General features: G+C 33.2%; 2 protein-coding genes and 1 pseudogene across 6 annotated transcripts; all 3 read right to left on the bottom strand.

Moving 5' to 3' along the window:
- Positions 1 to 2,288: 2,288 nt before the first annotated feature.
- On the bottom strand, positions 2,289 to 6,014 carry LOC18099299 (uncharacterized; annotated as a pseudogene).
- Positions 6,015 to 11,912: 5,898 nt separating this feature from the next.
- Positions 11,913 to 13,834, bottom strand: LOC18099300 (pentatricopeptide repeat-containing protein At4g36680, mitochondrial). 2 transcript variants are annotated; one of them, XR_008059283.1, is made up of 2 exons: positions 12,414 to 13,834; positions 11,913 to 12,090 (listed from the first exon to the last, which is right to left on the bottom strand). XR_008059283.1 is itself a non-coding variant. In XM_052453142.1 (1 exon), the coding sequence occupies exon 1, from the start codon at positions 13,691 to 13,693 to the stop codon at positions 12,500 to 12,502; it is 1,194 nt and encodes a 397-aa protein (XP_052309102.1). In that variant the 5' UTR covers positions 13,694 to 13,834; the 3' UTR covers positions 12,112 to 12,499. The 2 variants fall into 2 exon arrangements, 1 of the variants encoding a protein (XP_052309102.1); XM_052453142.1 differs by lacking the exon at positions 11,913 to 12,090 and having other exon boundaries at positions 12,112 to 13,834.
- Positions 13,835 to 14,374: 540 nt separating this feature from the next.
- On the bottom strand, positions 14,375 to 18,733 carry LOC18099301 (splicing factor U2af large subunit B). Of its 4 annotated transcripts, none has more exons than XM_024601657.2 (13): positions 18,482 to 18,732; positions 17,623 to 17,918; positions 17,395 to 17,508; positions 17,211 to 17,290; positions 16,625 to 16,695; positions 16,497 to 16,541; positions 16,349 to 16,408; positions 16,211 to 16,271; positions 15,997 to 16,109; positions 15,440 to 15,886; positions 15,113 to 15,254; positions 14,768 to 14,835; positions 14,375 to 14,663 (listed from the first exon to the last, which is right to left on the bottom strand). In XM_024601657.2, exons 1-13 carry the CDS (start codon positions 18,605 to 18,607, stop codon positions 14,526 to 14,528), a joined length of 1,761 nt encoding a protein of 586 aa, XP_024457425.2. In that variant the 5' UTR covers positions 18,608 to 18,732; the 3' UTR covers positions 14,375 to 14,525. The 4 variants fall into 4 exon arrangements, with proteins under 4 accessions (XP_024457425.2, XP_024457424.2, XP_024457426.2 ...); XM_024601656.2 differs by having other exon boundaries at positions 16,497 to 16,544; XM_024601658.2 differs by having other exon boundaries at positions 16,497 to 16,544; positions 17,623 to 17,941; positions 18,482 to 18,631.
- Positions 18,734 to 19,788: the final 1,055 nt, after the last annotated feature.

Consider the following 19,788-nt stretch of genomic DNA (forward strand, 5'->3'; position numbering starts at 1 on the left):
AATTATAAACCTAACTTATTTATTTTTTTTAGCCTCAATTGGGCTGAATATATCAAGTTGAGCTAATTTTTTTTTTAATATTACACATATCCATGAATTGAGGTTATATTATTAATTTTTATAGATCCGCATTTAGAGACAGACTTATAACCTAGATTATAGGTGTCATGACACTCATAATATTAGATTTAATTTTTATATTTTGCATCACCATTAAATTTTACCTCCCTCTCCCCTCAAAAAAGAGACAAATCTTTTTTTTTTTGTTACGTTAAAAAAATCTAATAGGAAATCTATTAACAAAAACTTTGGAGCCGAAACATTTCTAAATAAAATAAAAATAAATATTTAATCCATAAACTATCAAATATAAAGATAAAAAGAGTATACAGTATACAAATTGAGTCGAGTTGACAGGATTTAAAAAAACTCAATTTGTTATCAGACCCATGATTTTATTGATCCATTATCATCCATAATATTCATATTATTTAATATTAATGGGTTAAGTTTGGTTAGATAATACAAATATTATAAATGAACTAATTTTTTTAACACTCTTAGGTTGCATTACTCCTATTAGCACAATAAGCTATGTTGCTGGGAGCAATGCAATTTAGCACTACTACTAATAGCATATACTACTAATAGCATAGCCAATTGAAATTTAATTGATTGCATTTCTAGGAGTAGTGTAACCTTTTAAAATTTTGAAATTATGCAATTTTTACATATATTTTTTTAAATTTCAATTTCTTTTTATAATTTAAAAAAATTGCATAATATTTTTTTATATTGAAGATTATGCTTTTTTTTTTCTGTTGATAAATTTTGATAAGAATTGATAAATTTTTGGAGAATTGTTGAATTTTATCAAATATGTAATATTTTTAGAATTGTAGAAAATGGTTAGTGTTTGATATTTTTATGGTTAGAATAGTTATAAATTAGATGAATTAATTATTGTTTAAAATTGTTATATGATAACATTGAAACTTGTTAGTTACATAATATATTTTTTAATATGATATTATTATATTATTACGGTGGTACTATTATTGATAGTGAGAATAATATTTTATATTAAAGGAAGTAATGTTATTCTTAGTGTTAAACTAGACATTATATAGAGGCATTTGGTGAAATCATGGTAAATCTTGAAGTTAATATTACTTGGAGGATATAAGTTGCGGAATGTCTAATTAGTTATGTTGATATGTATATTTCTTGTTATGTCAATTTGAAGTCTATGATTACAGTAGCCATCAAATATGAATTGGGATACGTAGAGCTTTACTTGAACAATAGACTTAAATGACTATACTCGTATCTCAAGTTATACTCAAATGGTTACGCAAACATCACAATTTGCTTGTCCATTTAGAATAGTTATACAATTAATCTAATCTTGATACCTAAAATTATAGAAAGTGAAAACGGTAATAATGACTCTAATTCAAGTAATGATAAAGATGGGAGTAATTTTACTTTAGGTTTAGTTAACCCATTTAAAGAAGATGAATTTGGTAAGCCAATAAACCAACTACAATTTATGAGACTTCATGTTCCAAATTTTGATGATACTAGCAAAGCTTATAAAATGATAAGCTGCAATTGAGCTTTGAGTTGTAGGAATTATAGTTTAAGTGTTGAGTTGGAGATTGGATAAACCTTCCAAGTCAAGTCTGAATTAATCAATGCAATGAAATAGTAACAAATTTATTAGAATACAAGATGCAATATTCAACCACAGTCTATATGCATACGTATACAGTCGAATGTCAATGGCATTTTTATGAAGGGTTTCTCAAGAATCCCGATTCATTTGAGATCCGAAAACACACGTAGCAACCATCCATTAGAGAAGACCACACGTACCAGACATTCCCAAGTGTCACTGAAGCAAGAATTCCTGAACATGAATCATATGGTTACACTGATTTTTGGAGAAGAGGCGAGTTAAGAATGCCAAAGAACATGCTTATATTAAGCACCGACGATTAGATACGACAGAACAAAACTTTATTCAAACTACTCTCATTACAATGATAGACTCTAATTTGCATTTCCAATTGGTAATACTAGTGAGACTCACATGATGGCAACCTTAATGGAAATAATGGAGATTGTTGCATAAATCTTCAAATAAAAAGAACTCGACTTGTTCAGAGAATATGAATGTTGTGCTTACGCCAACTCGCCTTCCGAGGATAAACAGAATTAATGGCCTGATAGACCAGAATTGACTAGTTAATAAATGATGACCAACTCTTTAGTTAAACTACAAATGAAAATAATTAAGCAAATAATTGGTATTAATGATCGTCAATGACCTCATTATACAGACACGGTGGCCAGCTGGATCCTTTACGTGACTAGAAACTTTACAAGCCGAGATTTGTTACTTCAAATGAATATTCCGGGGGAAGTGTGCAGACTCCAGTCACTAAGCAAAAATGATGGCTGTAACATTGTTAAGGACAATTTAGGTTACCAACTCTATGGTACTAATTAAGAAAATGTCCTACAATGAGCGCACACGTGATACAAAAACATTCAGAATAATAGCTGATGAATAGCCGCAGCTGCTCTAGTCTCAACTTGGTGGTGGTGGTGGTGGTGCATTGGGTGGAGGACGTGGTTGCATCAACATTTGTGGCATAGGGGGCCTCCCAGAAAAATGCTGTGGTGGTGGTGGCTGTTGCCAAACTTGTGGTTGGGCTTCCATTGCCATGTGCTGTGGGGGAGGTCTTGGGAACATAGGAGCTGCCTGTGGAGGAGGTCGAGGCATGTTTGGAGGAGGTGGCCTGAATTGAACTGGAGGTGGAGGCATTGGTTGACCTTGCTGCAGTGGCTGACCCCGCCAAGCTGGTTGTCCAGCTACCTGCATCGGTGTGAATGCTGCATTTAGTGGGGGTGGTCGGTGCAGTGCTGGAACTGGTCCTTGAGCAACGGCGCCATTTGCAAAGGGCCGTGGAGGAACAGGTGCCATCACAGCACCATTGGCATGAGTGGGAAGTGTTGGAGGTCCACTAGCAAACAGAGTATGGGGCCTGCTCTTTTGGTTAGTTGGATTGCTTTCAGCCAAAACTCTCTCTGCATCAATGATGGCAGAGCAATTAAACCAGTTCAATACATGAAACCATCAATGGAAACTTTCTATTACATTCCAAAAAAAGAAGACAGGTATTCATCTAGTTAATTTCAAAGGACCCTTATACTAAGGGGCGACAAAAGAAATTGTAATTTGTAAATAGGGTATTTAAAGCAACATTTCGATGACAAAAATCCTCACCTGCTGGAGTACCATGGCGCTCCCCTTTAGCGTCTTTCTTGTACGCATATGAGACTGTTATCTGACGGTTGCAAAGATATTGACCATTCATTGCCTGTTGAAGTCCAAAATACTATTAACTGATCAACTCTGTTTGGTCAATATAAGCCAAAAATCAAGCCGAGTGCTCATGGAATCTTAAGATCTAACATTAAGCAGTTTATCTCATCCAGCATTTACCTAACAGATTAGCATTTAATACAATTATCTGTAGTTTAACATCCTTTCGGTATAAAGTAAAATTACTTCCCACAGTCCAAAATGACCTGAAAACACAGCCAACAATTTGTGCTTATCTCTAACTATTTAAACTGATTGTTTCAAAAAGAACATGAGGAATTACCTCGATAGCTGCATCGGATGCCTAAAACGAACCATAACTGATGAAACCAAAACCGCGGGAATTTCCAGTCTCTGGATCTCTCATTATCTGAAAATATCAATGCCAAACATCAGGATACAATAATAACAAGACAAAAAAAGAACAGCAATTCACAAATAGGTAATAATTAGAATGCTAGGGATTCATAGTCAAATCCACAAAAGAAATCAATGCACTAGAATGTTTGAAATATGTTGCTTGTAAGTTCATATAAAGAAAAACGATCTCTAATCATCGAGTTACTCTGAATCTTCTTGGTACCAAAATTAAAACAGCTGAGTCCCAGATGTCCATTAAACCGCAAGCATTCCACTACATTCATTTCACTTGCAAAAAATGATATATAAAACAAATTTAAAAAAGATCTACCCTTTCCAAGATTGACAAGAAAAAAGTCATTCATAAGAAATCAGAACAGGCAAGTCATCCAAATGTCCACTAAATCACTGTGGTACATTCTACCATATGCATTAAAATGATATCTAGAAAACAGTGGTAAATAAGATCTGCACTTCCTATGATTGACAAGCAAAACGTTTATGCCTAAAATATACAGAGATGCATATTCATGCAATTTTAAGAATTCAAAGCTTCTTCCCATCCTTATTCCTAAGCATGCATTTGGATAGTCAACCTATTAAAGCAATCAAGAACAACCCTTTTTTCCCCAGATTTCTTCTCTCACTTAATACAAATCAGACTAATTGCTGCCCATTATTCATCAAATGTAAGATAATTCCAATGCATCATAATAAAACTGAATTTCATTTCGCTTATTTACAATAACTGCTCAGTAATAGTCTATAATCAGCAAGCTTAGCAAACATCAGTGTCTTACGCAGTGACTACATTGATCAGTAACATCAACAATGCTCCGCTAATGCTCCAAAGCTCTTGCTCATAGCTCAGGTCCATTCTGTGCTTTAGGGCTGGCATACCAAGATCTAACTAAAATACCACATTATATACAAGCTCCAATGGCACAAAAGTAACCACTATAAACAAGAAATTTGGCTGGACAAGCTTTGCAGAGCATTGAGCTTGGCCTGTGACAGTTTGCACCACGTCAATCGATGCCATAACTTATACACTAAATGACTAGCACTTGGTTTGATATCATAGCAAATGATACCCTCTGTATTCTGCCAATTTGATAGCATTCTAAACTTGGCATTGGGGTCTCATTAGCAAATTCTGGACTTAAAGGTGTCACAACAACATTGACTAGTTAACCATTGCAAACTTCATGAAAGCACATACAAAAGCAATGTATGAAGAAAAAAAGCATGGGTCAAAGCATCATAATTTGATTTATTTTTGTTCTCTCCTCATTTTCAAGACTCATGGACGTCAAAATTAAAGAAGTAAACATAAACTAATAATTACCTTGGGATTTGTAACAATTACTCCAAATGCACTGAAAGTATCATGCAGAAGTTTCTCATCAACATCCTGCAAGAAACAAAAAAGGCAGCTTTTAGCCGCAAAATTAAAAGAAACAAAACAGTTCATATTCTCATAAGCATCCTTTGAAAGAATTAAACAACTTACAGGGTCAAGATTTCCAATAAAGAGATTCGCTCCCACATCCAAGCTCTTTTTGTCTTGCGACGCCTAAAACCACGATCGGCCACCCAAATAAAACCCAACGTTAAAACTATATAACCATGTATATTAACAAAGAAAAAAAAACATGAACACACAATATTCTCATACCTTGTTTACACGAATTGGCTTCCCATAAAGCTTAATCATATTCAAAACCTTAATTGCCTGCACAGTCAAAATCCAAAAGTAAAACATAAATCCCACGTTTGTTTGAACCATATAATATAAAATTATGAACTATTTTTCTTGTAAAAGACAAGTAACCGCGGATGAAATTCAAAACCCACTTACATAATCAGAATCTTCTTCGCTCCGAAACTCTACGAATCCATATCCTTGGTGAAGATTTGTTACTCTATCTTTTGGAACATAGACATTAACTGAAACAACAACAGAAAAGGGAGGTTTAAAAATAAAACCACATTTTCCTAAAGTAAAGTAAAAAGGTATTACTAACCAACAGGACCGGCTTGAACAAATAATTCCCAAAGTAAATCCTCGGAGAGTTGAGGATCGAGATTTCCAACGTAAGCAGTGGCATCTTGATTTCTCTCCGATGAGTGTTGGCCAAGTAAATTAGCTCCAACACCTGGAGCTATTCGAGTTGTCATTCTATCTTTAGTGTTGCTTTGCTTCCTCTAAACCCCTGAGCCCCTAAGCCCTTTCTCTTCTGTGCAAATTGATGGTATTGGCGGTAAAAAAAAAAAAAATAGTATCATGGACTCACACTCACTCACATAGATAGATGAATTGATTAAATAATTTTAACAATTGGATTATAGAGGTACAATTTGGAGTTAGGTTGAGGTTTTTTTTTAAAATGTGTTTTATTTAAAATTTATTTTTGATATCAGTATATTAAAATGATCTAAAAATATTAAAAAATATATTAATTTGAAGCAAAGAAAAAAAAATTTTAATTTTTTCAAAAACACTTTTAAAACACAAAAACAAACAGTTAGAGCATGTTTAATATTGTAATAACGGTTATTTTTTAAAATACTTTTTGTTTGAAAATATATTAAGATAATATTTTTTATTTTTAAAATTTATTTTAACATTAACACATCAAAACGATTTAAAAACATAAAATAAAATAAAAATTTGAAGCAAAGAAAAAAAATTAATTTTTTTATTAAAAATTCTTTTAAAATGTAAAAACAAATGAATTCTTTGTTTCTCATGGAAATTGGGAACTTTTCACAGTATTTTATTAAACTTATTAGCCTGTATTTAAGGGTTAAATAATAATTCATTGACATAACTTCTACCTCAGGTAAAGTTTTAAAGTAAATTGGATAAAAATTAACTCAATGTGACAATAAATTTGAAGGTGTCTTCATGACTTGATTAACTTGGTCAAAATATGGTTTAATTTTAAAAATAAAAAATAAAAAATATTGATTTAATTCTTTTAAAAAAATATTGAAATGACAACATTTTAAATTCACTTAAGTCAAACCAAATTAGCTCGCCCAACTTACAATCTAAGACATAAAACTAGTTAAGTTTAATAACTTTTCTTTTATAAATCTATTTTTTATTTAATTGTACAATGATAAAAATAGACATTCACATATATAATAATGAATACAAATATGGACAAAGATGTATTTTATTTTATCACAATTGTCTCTTTTGATCCATGTAATTTATTTTTTGTTTTGACAATAAAATGATTTTTTTTTATTAGCAACAATTCATTGAATAAAAAAAATTATAAAAAATATTTTTGAAAAACTATAATGATTTGAACTAAAAATAAAAATACATGTATTTTTAATTTTTAAAAAAACTAATCTTGTTATTCACACATGTCTTTTTTTTATTATGATAAGAACATGTTTTTTTATAAGAAATATTGGTTTTTAAGCAAAACCTTATTATGATGTGTGAAAGCAAGCATGAATAAAAAATTACAAAATTATAAATGAATCACCTCTCCAAGATTATATAAAAAAATAATTTGAGAATAATAAATTTGAGAAAACTAATAAAAAATTTACAATAAAGAAAATAAATATTTTATTCTCATTCAATATTAATAAGAAAATTATTTAAATGTTTTTGCATATTAGGTTAATATGTAATCATTCATAAAGCAACCAAGAATATTGTCGCACGTAGAGATCATCATTTCAGATCGTGATTATCTTGAATAATATGGGTGGAAAGGACAAGAAATTATTATCTTTTATCAGTAAAAGAAGATGAATGAGAGTCGTCACCTATTATTTTGATCACTAGGAACCCTAACTGGTCTCAAAGTCTGGATAAAGGGACTGATTGTGTAAAGTAAAGGTACTAATACCTAATACGTTTTATCTAAGATAAGCTGCATTATTTATTTATTTGATTTAAACTAAGATAATGTTGTGTTTTATAATCGTTGGTTTATCTACGGTTTAAGAAAAAACTTCATTAATAAGAAAGTCCATATCTTATCAGATTAAAACCTAGCCATTATAATTCAAAAACATAAAAAAAAATGAACTATTTTATTATTTAATATCAGAAATACAATTAATCTCGTATATTAAAAGAAACAAAATGATTTTTTTTTTTGTGTTTTTGAAATGTAGGTCCAGTTCTTATGGATAATCATAAATTAGTTATGATACCATTTGACTTATTCTTATATTTTTTTCAAAGTATGATAAAAAATATAATTTTTTTATAAAAATAAAATATGCATGAAGATTTTAGAATTTGGCCATATGCAAGAATATATATATATATATATATATATATATATATATATATATATATATATCTTTGTTTGGCAAAAAAACTCATTTTTTTCTAGTAATAAAACTATCAAAATAGGTTTAAGAGATGTTTGCCAAGCATACCCTTAAATCAAAAAACCTTTAACAAAAAACATGGCAAACCAAACATAATCTTAAACACTTGACCCAATTTTGACCTCACTAGGTTGACCCGAAAGTTTTGGTTCTACCATAAACCAAACCCAAAATCCTGGTTTGACCTGAAAACAACCAAAAAACAAAATCGAAGCTAAAAAAAAGATTAAACGCCAAAAAAACTCAGAAACTCTTGAACAAAATAGATTAAACATAAAAAAAATGAAGAACACAAAACCTAAACTCAGCAACGTGAAACCCAAATCATATTAGATACGATCAAAACAAAGGCACATACATGTTGGAAATCATGCAAGGATCAATAATCTAGTAGCCATTCACTTCAATTATCACTTAAACATTATGATTTTGTCAAAATAGGTTTTGAACTGAAACCCTGGAATTAAAATCCATCAAAACTTGTTATTGATGCAATAAGCCCTAGATTATTTACTAATCAAGCATAAACAAGGGTTATGTACAAAGAAATGGATCAAAACTGGTTCGAATCAAGGGTCTAAAGCAAGGTTCTTCCCAAAAACACGAAGAACATGCCCAGACCCAACCGAGCAACATGAAGTCTAAGTTAGACCAGATACGGTCAAACAAAAGGCATCTACATGTTACAAATCATGCAATGATCAATAATCTAACATCCATTCACTTCAATTATCAAATAATAAACATGATTTTGTCAAAATGGGTTTCAGTTCAAAACTGAAACCTTAGGGTTAAAGTCCATCAAAAACTTGTTATTAATGCGAATAAACCCTAAATTATCAACTAATCAAGTTACCCGAATGGTTTACTACAAAGAAATAGACCAAAATTGATGCAAATCATAGGGCTAAAATAATGTTCTTCTAAAAACACGAAGAACATGCCCAAAAACCCAGCTACTACACAATACTTCCAAGCCTAAAAAATAGGCATTTTTTGCTTTTAAAACATGCTATCTTTATCCCAACATGTCACATTATCATACACAAACATATTTGAATTTAAAAAATAACAAATAACATCAAAGCATCAAAATCATGCATGAGGTAACAAATCCAAAAACTATCCTACATGTTCATGTAATATGGATTCAAAATTGGATCTTCTAAGCTTATTTTGGCCATGAACTGACCTAGGACGCCCAAGAAGAACATTCTTGCTTAAACATGCACTGTTTAAATTAAACAACAACTAAAACAACACTATATATATATATATATATATATAAACAACTTAAACAATAACATTATTATATCAAAAACATCAGAAAACTTAAAAAAAACTTTGATAAATAAAAATATAGCATTTAAGAGGTGAATACAACATCATTTGTTGAGCATTCAAAACCTCTTTTCTATGTTTATAAATATAAATATAAATATAAAACAAAAACAAAAAAAAATCACCTTAAGCAGGCCACAAGGGTCTTCTTTTGGATCAAAAAATATACCTAGAACAACTACTCTCTCTTTTGCTTTTCTTTGGAAAGTTTTGCCTCTCATCAACTTACTATCCTTTTAACGTTTAGGAAATCTTTTATGTTAGGCTCCTGAACCTTTACATTCAGGTTTTTTATGAATATTTTCCTACTTTTTTTCTTCTTTATCTTTTTTCTTCTTTCGTTTTGGTATACTCTGAAAAGGGTATTTACAGGATTTTTGGAGTTCTTGAATCCATTTCTAGCCCCTTAATCTTAAGGTAAATTTTGTCAACCCTTGATAAGAACTCATAAAGAAACCTTTGTGTATGAACACACCAAAATAAGGTCAGTTTTTGTACAATTATGTTTCAGTCATGCCTGACTAAGTTGCCCACCTTTAAGGACTCTTTGGAGCAATTCTGACGTCATCATCACCTGAGACCATTTGAAGTTGGTAGAGGAGATTCACACCTTTCATTTGAATCCAACCTTGTGCAATTTCAAGGTTTATAGCTTCACATTCATTCATTTGAAGTTACTAACTCGATCAGCCAAAACTGTCAAAACAGAGGTCAGTCTACCGAATGATGTGTCACTCACATTCTCTTCATTAAGTCTGAACGATACATCGTTTAGGGTTTTTAATTTGGGATTGAAAAATTTTAATTGAGTCTATATTCTCCTAATTTCTTTTAATTTCATTCATAATTGCCTCCAAACTTTTAATTTCACGCAATTTCAACCTTGTCAAACTCAATAGCCTATAAGTTAACCGTCTTTTTTGTTTTGGTCCTTGATTTTGCATTTACGCATTTTGACCATCAATTGACCAACAAACTTTTAATTTTTTCAATTTGGCCCTTGATTTGGTCAATTTCAACCCCTACATTCACATATTTTTTTCCAGTTTGGTTCTTGGTTTTGGATTTCCTCAATCAATTCCCTAATTGCGTATCAAACTTTAATATTTATTCAATTAAATCCTTGATTTGACTAAATTAACTCTTAAAAATTGTGATTCGACCCTCATACTTTAATTTCTTCAAATTAAAGTCTAAATAGAATTCAAAAATCAATTTTTCTTACAATTAAACCCTCAATAAAATCAATTAAACCTTGAAAAATTCCAATTGAGTTCTTAAACATCCAAAATTAAATTTTCCTCCTCAAATTAAATTTTCTTTACCAATAGGGCTTTCATTAGTTGAAACTACATTGTCAAATTTTTCAATCTTGTATATTTTGATCTTCCTCAACTAATCTTCGATAATTTCCTGAGCATTCTAGTATATATTTTTTATTTTTTTCAATATTTTTTTTGTTTATGTGGGGCTCTAAAAATAAGTAACAATAAATTTCATAATAAAAAGGCCATAATCTTCTTCAAAATAATCACATTGTTTTTTTAATTAGCAACATGTTTTTTAATTATAAAGAAGTCACAATTAACATAGGAATTTGTTAAAGATTTCAATCATTTAAGATAAAAAAAAAAGAAGATAGAAAATGTGTCTTTTCAATCTAAACTCCATTTACTTTCTAATGCATCATTTTATTATTTTAACGAAAGCATGTCATAAGTATTGTTTTTTAAATAACAATTCATCATGATCTCAAAAGCAAGTTTGAAATGGGTGTCTTGATCAGGTTCCTAGAATGTTTTTAGAGTGTTCATAGTGAAAATGAGTTGAGAATTGAGTTTTTAAAAACTAAAAACCTAAATTTCTAGCCATGGGAGGTGGCCCGAAAATGAATTAGATGAGGACACATTGTTTAACAATTGGGGACGAACAATGTGTCAATGTGTCATTTGCTTTGTAGAAAAAAAAACAATTAAACACATTTCTTTTTCTTAGCTGTCCCTTTTTTAAATTTTTTTGGTCAAAAAATCTCTTTGAATTCAATTTATGAGAATATTTAAGCGCTTGTCCAATTATGCTTTTTTTGTGATGATATTATGAATTGCTTTATAAATAATTATGTATTTAGTTTAATATATAAAAATTTTAAAATAATTTACTTATTAATATTGAATAAAATATCTATTTGTATATAATTTTCTCAAATTTATTGTTTTTTTTTTCATATAGGTGAGCAAAAATGATTGATTTGTGATTTTAATTTTTTAATCGAAATTTTCTTTCATGATCATAATAAATTTTTGTTTAAAAAAACACTATTTCTCATTAAAGAAATATATGTTTGCCATTCAAATACAGAAAAATTCATGAATGAAAAAATTACGTTTTTTAATTTAAAAAATATGCCTTTTCCTTTTTAGTTCGGACCATTATAGTTTTCTGAATATGCTTTCATGATTGCTATTATTTTTTATCAAATGAACTATACTTCTAACCCACACAACCACATCTCTTATATTTCAGACTCAAAATAGAAAAAAAAAAAATTCTTCTCAATAACACATTCTTGGCCATTACCTCCTGCAGAACACGATAATGCAATGCCTCCCAGCCAAGATTATCTGCAATTACAACATGCTCAATTAAGAAAGAAATTTGTGGGATTTCGATCTTTCATTTACGTACGGTTCACTACAAGGATTCTAGAAAAACTAATAGGCAGGAAACAGCCACTGTTACATATAATGGATCAAACATCAATAAGCTTTATTGCCATTGACAAAGCAAAAGCTTTAACCTCATTGGAAATGCAAAATCATGAGCTAAATCAGAGCTCTTTAGAGACAAAATGGAGCTCATAATTTCATTGCAACTCCCAAACCGGCTCCCCTGGCTAATTGTATTGTAAAGACTAAAAAGGAATAGAGCTAGAAAAGCTACATACTGTTGCAGTGTGAACAAAACAAAGTTCATTCGCTTGTAGCTGCATTTATAACCCAGAACTGCCCGGAATAAACATGCTATTGATCCCTAAGCTGTGGCCTCCTTAACTTCCTTGTCCTCCTCGGTAGAATGCAAACCAAGACTTTCCTCCACTTTCTTCCATGCATTCAGTAAATTAGGAGGGAACTTTTTCTTCATTGTTCGAATCAATCCTTTTGCTTCCTTCATCTTCTTCTTCTCCGCCAACCCCTCCGCCAAATATTTCAATGTATTAAAATCCGGAATCCTATGCACCCTAACACTCTCCTTGAATAACCTATACCCTTTCTCATATTCTCCATTCTTACACAAGTGAAAAACCAAAGTTCTAAATGTTGCTGCATTTGCTTTACACCCATATCCCTCCAGCCCCTCATAAACCTTCTTCGCATCCTCCATCATCCCGGTCATGCAATAACTAGTGATCAAATAATTATAACTGATCGTATCGGGTTTTAACGCAGAATTCTCCATGTCCTCAATCAACTCCTTCACTCTCTCCGGCCCCTGTTTCATAGCATTGCTAATCTTCACATTATACACTGCAGCATCCAACTCACACCCTCTTTTGACCATTGCATGCCAAAATCTCTCCGCCTCCTCATTCTTTCCCTTCGAATACAAACAATTCAAAAGTGTTGTATAAACAACGGTCGTAACTTCCACTCCTTTCTTTTCCATTTCCCTCAGTACCTCATTCGCCTTATCTGGTTTCCCATCCTCACAATAAGACTTGACTAAAATCCCATACGAGACCTTATCAGGCAAGACCCTATATTTCTCACTAATTTCATCAAACAGCCCTGGGACTTTATTATAAAGTCTGGATTGAACGCAAGCAGATAATAAAGCATTAAAAGAAATAGAAGATCGAGGGGTACCCAATTGGTCCATTTGGTGATAAGTTTTCATGGCCTGATCAAACATTCCAGCAACCCCGTACGATCTAATTAATGATGAAAGGAAGGGTTCTTGTTTGATTTTGGGGTCCGTTTTGCGGGATTCTATTAAGGACTCGATGTCGGTGAAACGGTGGGATGTGGCGAGACGGCGGACGGTGAGGTCTTGAGCATAGCGAGAAGCCGCAGGGGAGGAGTCGTTATTAGAAGCAGCGGAGTAGATGGCTAGTGCTTTGTCTGGGTCGTGTTCAGTGCGGAGTTTTGATTTGGCTTTGGAGATGGAGATGGAGATTTTCTGGGTGGTGGTGATGTTGGTGGAGAAGTGGCGGAGAGTGGACGCCATTCTGGGAGTTCAATGAACTGATGAAGGGGGAGTGCGTCAGTGGAGTGGGAAGGTGGATGGGTTTTTAGGGTTTAGGGGAGGTTGAAGTGAGAAATGGTTTTACGGAATTCGCATTTCCTTCCTAATTATGAAATGATTTTGGTAAAAAACACGTCATTTTTATTTTTTATGTTAATTTAGGTTGCGAAGACTCGAATCTTGTTCCATGTAATATTATATTTGATTATCCGTTTGTTTTCGATGGCAACAGTTAATGAAAGGATGTGAAACTGTTTTTAGAAAAATCTCAATTATTTAAATTTCAATTATAATCATTTATTTTATTAGACTGTCCATGAGAGTCTGAGACTTGCTTCGGCGTGCAGTCAATTTTATTTGCCATGGGATTAAAAAAATAAGCCTACATTTTGCGAGAAGGCAGAATTGCAGCCCACGATTGACTGCAAAATAGACATTACAGTGCAAAGGGGCATGCTTGCCGCCAAATGCTTTCCATCATTAACTCGCTTTGACATAATTCTTACAGCAAATCTCATTCTAATGTAGTGATCAAAATCATTACTGGCCTTCCTGTGATACGAGGTAGGCGACCAATAACCAGAAAAGGAGTTAATTTGAGCTTTAGTTCAGTTTTCGACTGTCATCTGTTTATGGATTATGGATTCCAACAAGGCATTCAACTAAACAGCAAAAGCCATAAAGTAGACTTCTAAGCTATATATATATATATATCATTAAAAACATAGAGAACAAACAGTATTCTAATCATGATGGTCTAATAACAAGGCATCACTGAAAGCAAAACTCTAGTGGTGGAAGCCTGTAGAACTAATTAGTCATCATATTCTCCCTGGGAGAACTTGTTCTCTGGATAAAAGACAGCCACAACTTGATTTCCGTCAAATTTCCTCCCGTTCATCCCCGCTCGAGCTTTTGAAGAACCTTCAGTGTCTGCATACTCCAAGAACACCTGAAAATAATACAAGATTGTAGTCGGCAAATATGGCCTCAAAAAAAATGTCCCCTTTCGAAGGCATGAAGGACAGATGAAACAGGTCTGTAACACATACTGACCTTCCCAACTCCTGGTGCATTTTCACCGTTTGGTCTTGGGCGCGGGATCACAACATTAACCAGTTGACCTGCATATAACATGTGAAAACATGCAATCCAAAGTTTTGAAAACAATTATCTTTTTATCAAAAAGCTGAAACCAATCTCAAGTAAATATAAATTGGGGGTTATGAAGTCTTCTGTCTGTGTATGTTAGGCTTGATTCTTTATAGCAGAATGTGGGACTAGAAAAGGCTGTAAAACAGACATATAACACAGAAAATAAAGAAAAATCAATTACTATGTAGGAAGATTCACAGCAGAAAGATCTAGAAATAAAATAAATAGCCAGTTGAAAGATTTTACCAAATTTCCCGGCTTCTGTTCTCATGTCTTCCAAAATGTCTTCATACTCGTCATCATCCTTCAGCTCATCTCCAGTAACTACTTGAGTTAGGCATACAACTTTTGTGGGCACAGGCTGTTGCTGTGGCTGTAACATAAGCCTCTGGAAAAAAAGGGGGGGGGGGGGGGGGGAAGAAAAACGGTTTCAGTAAAACTAACCCACACACAATAATCAGTCTGTGGAGAACAAACAAGACAAATAACAAAATAAAGGCCATGTGGTTGAGGATAATTAGCATAAGACGGTATAGAATAATTTTTAATATATAAAAATGGAACAACATTTACCTGCAATGCAATCTGCTGCTGGGCATGCAATAGCACATTCTCTTGCTCAGGTTTTGGTTGGTTGGTGCCCTGGTTGGCACGCCTAACAGTGAGAGTTTTATCACCCATTTTAATGCCATTCAGAGCAGCACAAGCTATGTCTGTAACTGAAAGATCTTGATAAACACAAAATGCATAGCCTTTTGAGTTCCCAGTTTCTCTGTCTTTTACAAGATCAAAACCACGGAGGGGTCCAAAAGACTCCAACAACTCCCTGATCTGTGATTCTGTGAAGTAATACGGAAGTCCACCCACAAAAATGCGGTCTGGACCCTCGAGTCCACCAGCCGAACCCGGAGCAAGGCCCACTGCAGATAGATTAAGATTGGGATTGGGTTGGCTTGGACCAAGTGTTGCAGCCAGAGATGGATTATAGTCACTAGGTCTCCTCACCTTAACAGGTGCTCCCTGTGAAAATAAAGTATTGTAAATAAATAGCTCAGACAGATCAGTAACATGTAAATGCAGATATCAAACATACCACAACCAAACAAAAGGATACAGCATAACAAAATTACCTCAAAAATAATCCCATCCAAAGCCATTGCATTACTGGCCTCCTCAACAGATCTCATCTCCACAAATGCAAACTTCTTTTCATGGTTTATATAAACATTAACAACAGCATCCCCTTACCAAAACAAACCAGGGAAATATTTAGTGACAATGAAAAGGACGCAGGTATTCTAATTATGTGCGTCTGCAAAACAAAATTGAAAAGAAAATGCACACCTGGGCCTGCAGTGTTCCCTCCAATTGCAGCCATAACCTGGCTAAAAAAGGTAGCCACAGACTGCAGTACAGCATAAGGGATTACTATTTAAACAAGGTTGTATAAATATGAGAAAAAAATAGAAGCCGCACAAACACCTGTTCATTGGCTGTAGGTGGAAGCCCTCCAACATAGACCCGCCGAGCATGCCTAGTAGCCTGAGATCATAAAATAAAACATCTAATTAAACCAAAAATAATGACAAAAAGAGCGTGAAAAAAACTGTATCTATGCAAACCTGCCAACCTGTTGAGTCATAGCCTGAACTGGCATAACAGGGAGAGCACCAAACTGCTGCAAATGAACAATTAAATGAATTCAATGCAAATGAGAAGACAGAAACAAATACAAGTTGCACATAGAGTGATACATACCTGACTAGTCCCTAATGGAAACATGTTGGGAAACATTCCAGGAATGGGAGGAGTGGTCCCAGCAATCTGGCCTGCAAAGGTAATTAAACTGTAATTAGTACGCAATCATAAAGCAATCCTTACTCTAATGCAGTTGGGGTACCAAAACCAAGTCCTGCATCATTCTCTAATAGAACCTCTAAGTCCTAACATTTGACAATAAATTTATCAAAAGAGATGAAAGTATACATCATATTCAAGTTCTTGAGGATATATTTGCTAGACTAACAAAACAGGCAATAGTTGCTGGTTTATGACGAAAGAGAACCATCAAACCGATGCATTGTTTCCTTCTTGTACATAAAAGCTACAGAAGTCTGCTCGTGCCCATTGTCAGCACAGGGGGACAAGTAGCCCAACATTGCCTTCTTAGAACAAAAGATAAGACACAAAACAAACAAACAAACACCAAACACAAGAAAAACCAAAAACTCTCTCAGTTCCAGAATTGTTTCACCAAGCAAACAGTTACAATAACAAGAGTACAGCCCATTCAGAGTAGTTAAGAGAATATGGCACTTCAAGATGTCTAAGAGGGTACATGTACCTGAAGCGGCAGCAGCAGCGGCAGCATTAGGCAATATTGCAGAAGAAGGAGGAGCCATATCAAAACCGCTCATCCTTTTGCTGTAGTAAATAAATATTGCATGCCAAACAGGCGTGCATAAATTAGTAAATGGAAGAGCAGAATTTATGCTAGTATAGACAGGCATTTTGTGCACCCTAGATACCTCTTAGAGCGTGATCGTGAGCGTGACCTTGATCTGTGCTCAGATCTACCTTTTGAACGAGATCGTGACAAGCGTCTATGTCTGTCTTCACTGTCTCTATCATAATCTCTCCGCCTGTTAATAGAACCAATAAATAAGTAATCCAGCAATTACCATAATAAATAATGGAATAATATACACAAGACTATACTTAAAACTCAGCCCTCAACATATAGTCATATGTTATACCTGTCATAATCTCGGCTTCGGTAGTAATCATCATCATCCCTATCTCGGCCCCGATCCCTTCTTTCACTGCGATCTCTATGTCGATCACGATGATGATCACTATCCTTGTCTCGGTCCCTTTCCCTATCCCTGCCCCTGCTTTTCTCCCTATCCCTGTCCCTGTCCCTGTCCCTGTCCCTGTCCCTGTCCCTGTCCCTGTCCCTGTCCCTGTCCCTGTCCCTGTCCCTGTCACTATCTCTGCTTCTCTCTTTCTCCCTGCCTTTTGAAGACTCCCTCTCGTAGTCACGAGACCCATGCTGAAATTCATGCATTGTAACAGCTTGATTCAAATAAAGAAAAGAATAAAAGAAAAGAAAAGCGTTACACAGTACCAACCAAAAACAAAAACCCTTAACAGAGTGGCTATCTACATCAAGAATCAAAATACAAGACTAACAGAGACTTAAATCTCTAAATTCAAGCACTGCACAAAGCTAGACATGTCAAAATGAAGACTTAAACAAAATTAGAACATAACGAAAGAAGCATCCGCCAGTGTATTCAGCAAGTGCAAACACCAAATCCATAACTACTGGGATAGACCAACAATATTCACAGTTAATTCGACTAAATAATCGTAGGGGATGACCAAAAAGGCCAACAGAAACTAATTCATGTTATTTCCAAGGCTCCTTATTTCTTCCAATTAAAACCCTAAATCAGTAAATGCAGCAGCTACAAGCTTTCTATCAATAGTAAAATCCAAGGCAATAACATCACATAGCTCATATTCTCAAACAAAAACAAACATAAACCCTAAGTAAATTCCGTTCTTTAGCAGTTTTTCTGTCTAATCGAATTGATTTGCATCTGCTTATACCTGAGACTTGGAATCGCTGTGATCATCGCCGCCGCGTGGCGGAGGAGAGGAATCGGCACCGTAGCTGTTGTTTTCGAAAACAGCACCGCCGTTACCTTCGTATCTCTCAGCTTCGTAATCAGTCATGGTGTTGTATATTTTCGATTTTTGATGATTTAGCTGCAAAAGTGAAATTGAGAATTGAAGAAGAAAAATCTCGGGCTTGAAATTGGGTTTTCTTGAAATTGAATTTTTTTTTCAAATAATTTTTTTATAATTTTATATTGTTTTAATATATTAATATTAAAAATAAATTTTAAAAATAAAAATAAATATTATTCTAATATATTTTTAATTAAAAAATAACAAATATTACATCACAGCAATAGTAAACATCACGGTATAGTTTACAATCACAAGCATCGGAAATTCGTGCCTTTTCTTTTCTTTATTGTTAATCCCTTTGTTTTTGTACGAAAAATGATTTGGGTTGTGTATTTTATTTTGAGAAATTATTAGGTATATGAAAATTGCACTTCTCTCATATATATAAAATATGAAATTTCTTATGAAAAATAATAATATTGGTTAGATTTTATTTTTGTCAAGGAAAAGATGTGGTAATAGTAGTGGTGATGATGGTCATGATTGTGGTGGTAGTAACATGATAGTGATAGTAGAGATAATCTATTATTCACTATAATTGTCTGTTTGTCTGATATAAACTAAGGTATTATTGTGTTTTCTAGTTGTTGGTCTGTCTAAGGTTTAAAAAAAATTCTTCATTGATAAGGAGGTCTTCATCTTATCAAGTTGAAACCTAGTTATTCTAGAGTCAAAATATATTTGTGTATTTTGTCTTTTAATATCGAGAATATGTCTTGATAGTAGGATAAAAAAAATTATTTCTTTTGGTATTTTTAAAATGTAGGCTAAGTTCTCATGGCTTTAATATACTGGTTACTATATCAAAAAATACATGTAAAAAAATAATATTTGTATGATTTTTTAATATGTTAAAATATGCAAATATAATTAATTTTTAAGAGACTTGGCCATATGCAATTAAAACATTTAATTTTTTTTTGTCTTTTTGGTTTTAAGCATTCAAAAACAATGTAAAAAAAATGCAAACACACACACATCTCTTTTACTAATTTGCACAAACAACAATTACATTTACAATTATCACATGTAATCTCAAAACACATTAAATCATTTGACTTGGAAAAATCTGGATAGTCAAAAGGAGCTACTGGAACACATTGGAAATACAGGAACAATGGCGGCGCGTGTGTTCCACGCGCCACTGGTTGCGCATGAGAACA

Source organism: Populus trichocarpa, chromosome 5 (assembly GCF_000002775.5).
Source record: "Populus trichocarpa isolate Nisqually-1 chromosome 5, P.trichocarpa_v4.1, whole genome shotgun sequence".
In the NCBI taxonomy this organism is placed as follows: Eukaryota; Viridiplantae; Streptophyta; class Magnoliopsida; order Malpighiales; family Salicaceae; genus Populus; species Populus trichocarpa.

Coding starts and splice junctions, on each gene's coding strand:
- LOC18099300 (XM_052453142.1), bottom strand. CDS start 13,693: ATGGCGTCCACTCTCCGCCACTTCTCCACCAACATCACCACCACCCAG.
- LOC18099301 (XM_024601656.2), bottom strand. CDS start 18,607: ATGACTGATTACGAAGCTGAGAGATACGAAGGTAACGGCGGTGCTGTT. Junction 16,110..16,210: donor AGGGAACACTGCAGGCCCAG/GTGTGCATTTTC, acceptor TGTTTTGGTAAG/GGGATGCTGTTGTTAATGTT. Junction 14,664..14,767: donor ATGCACCAGGAGTTGGGAAG/GTCAGTATGTGT, acceptor TATTATTTTCAG/GTGTTCTTGGAGTATGCAGA.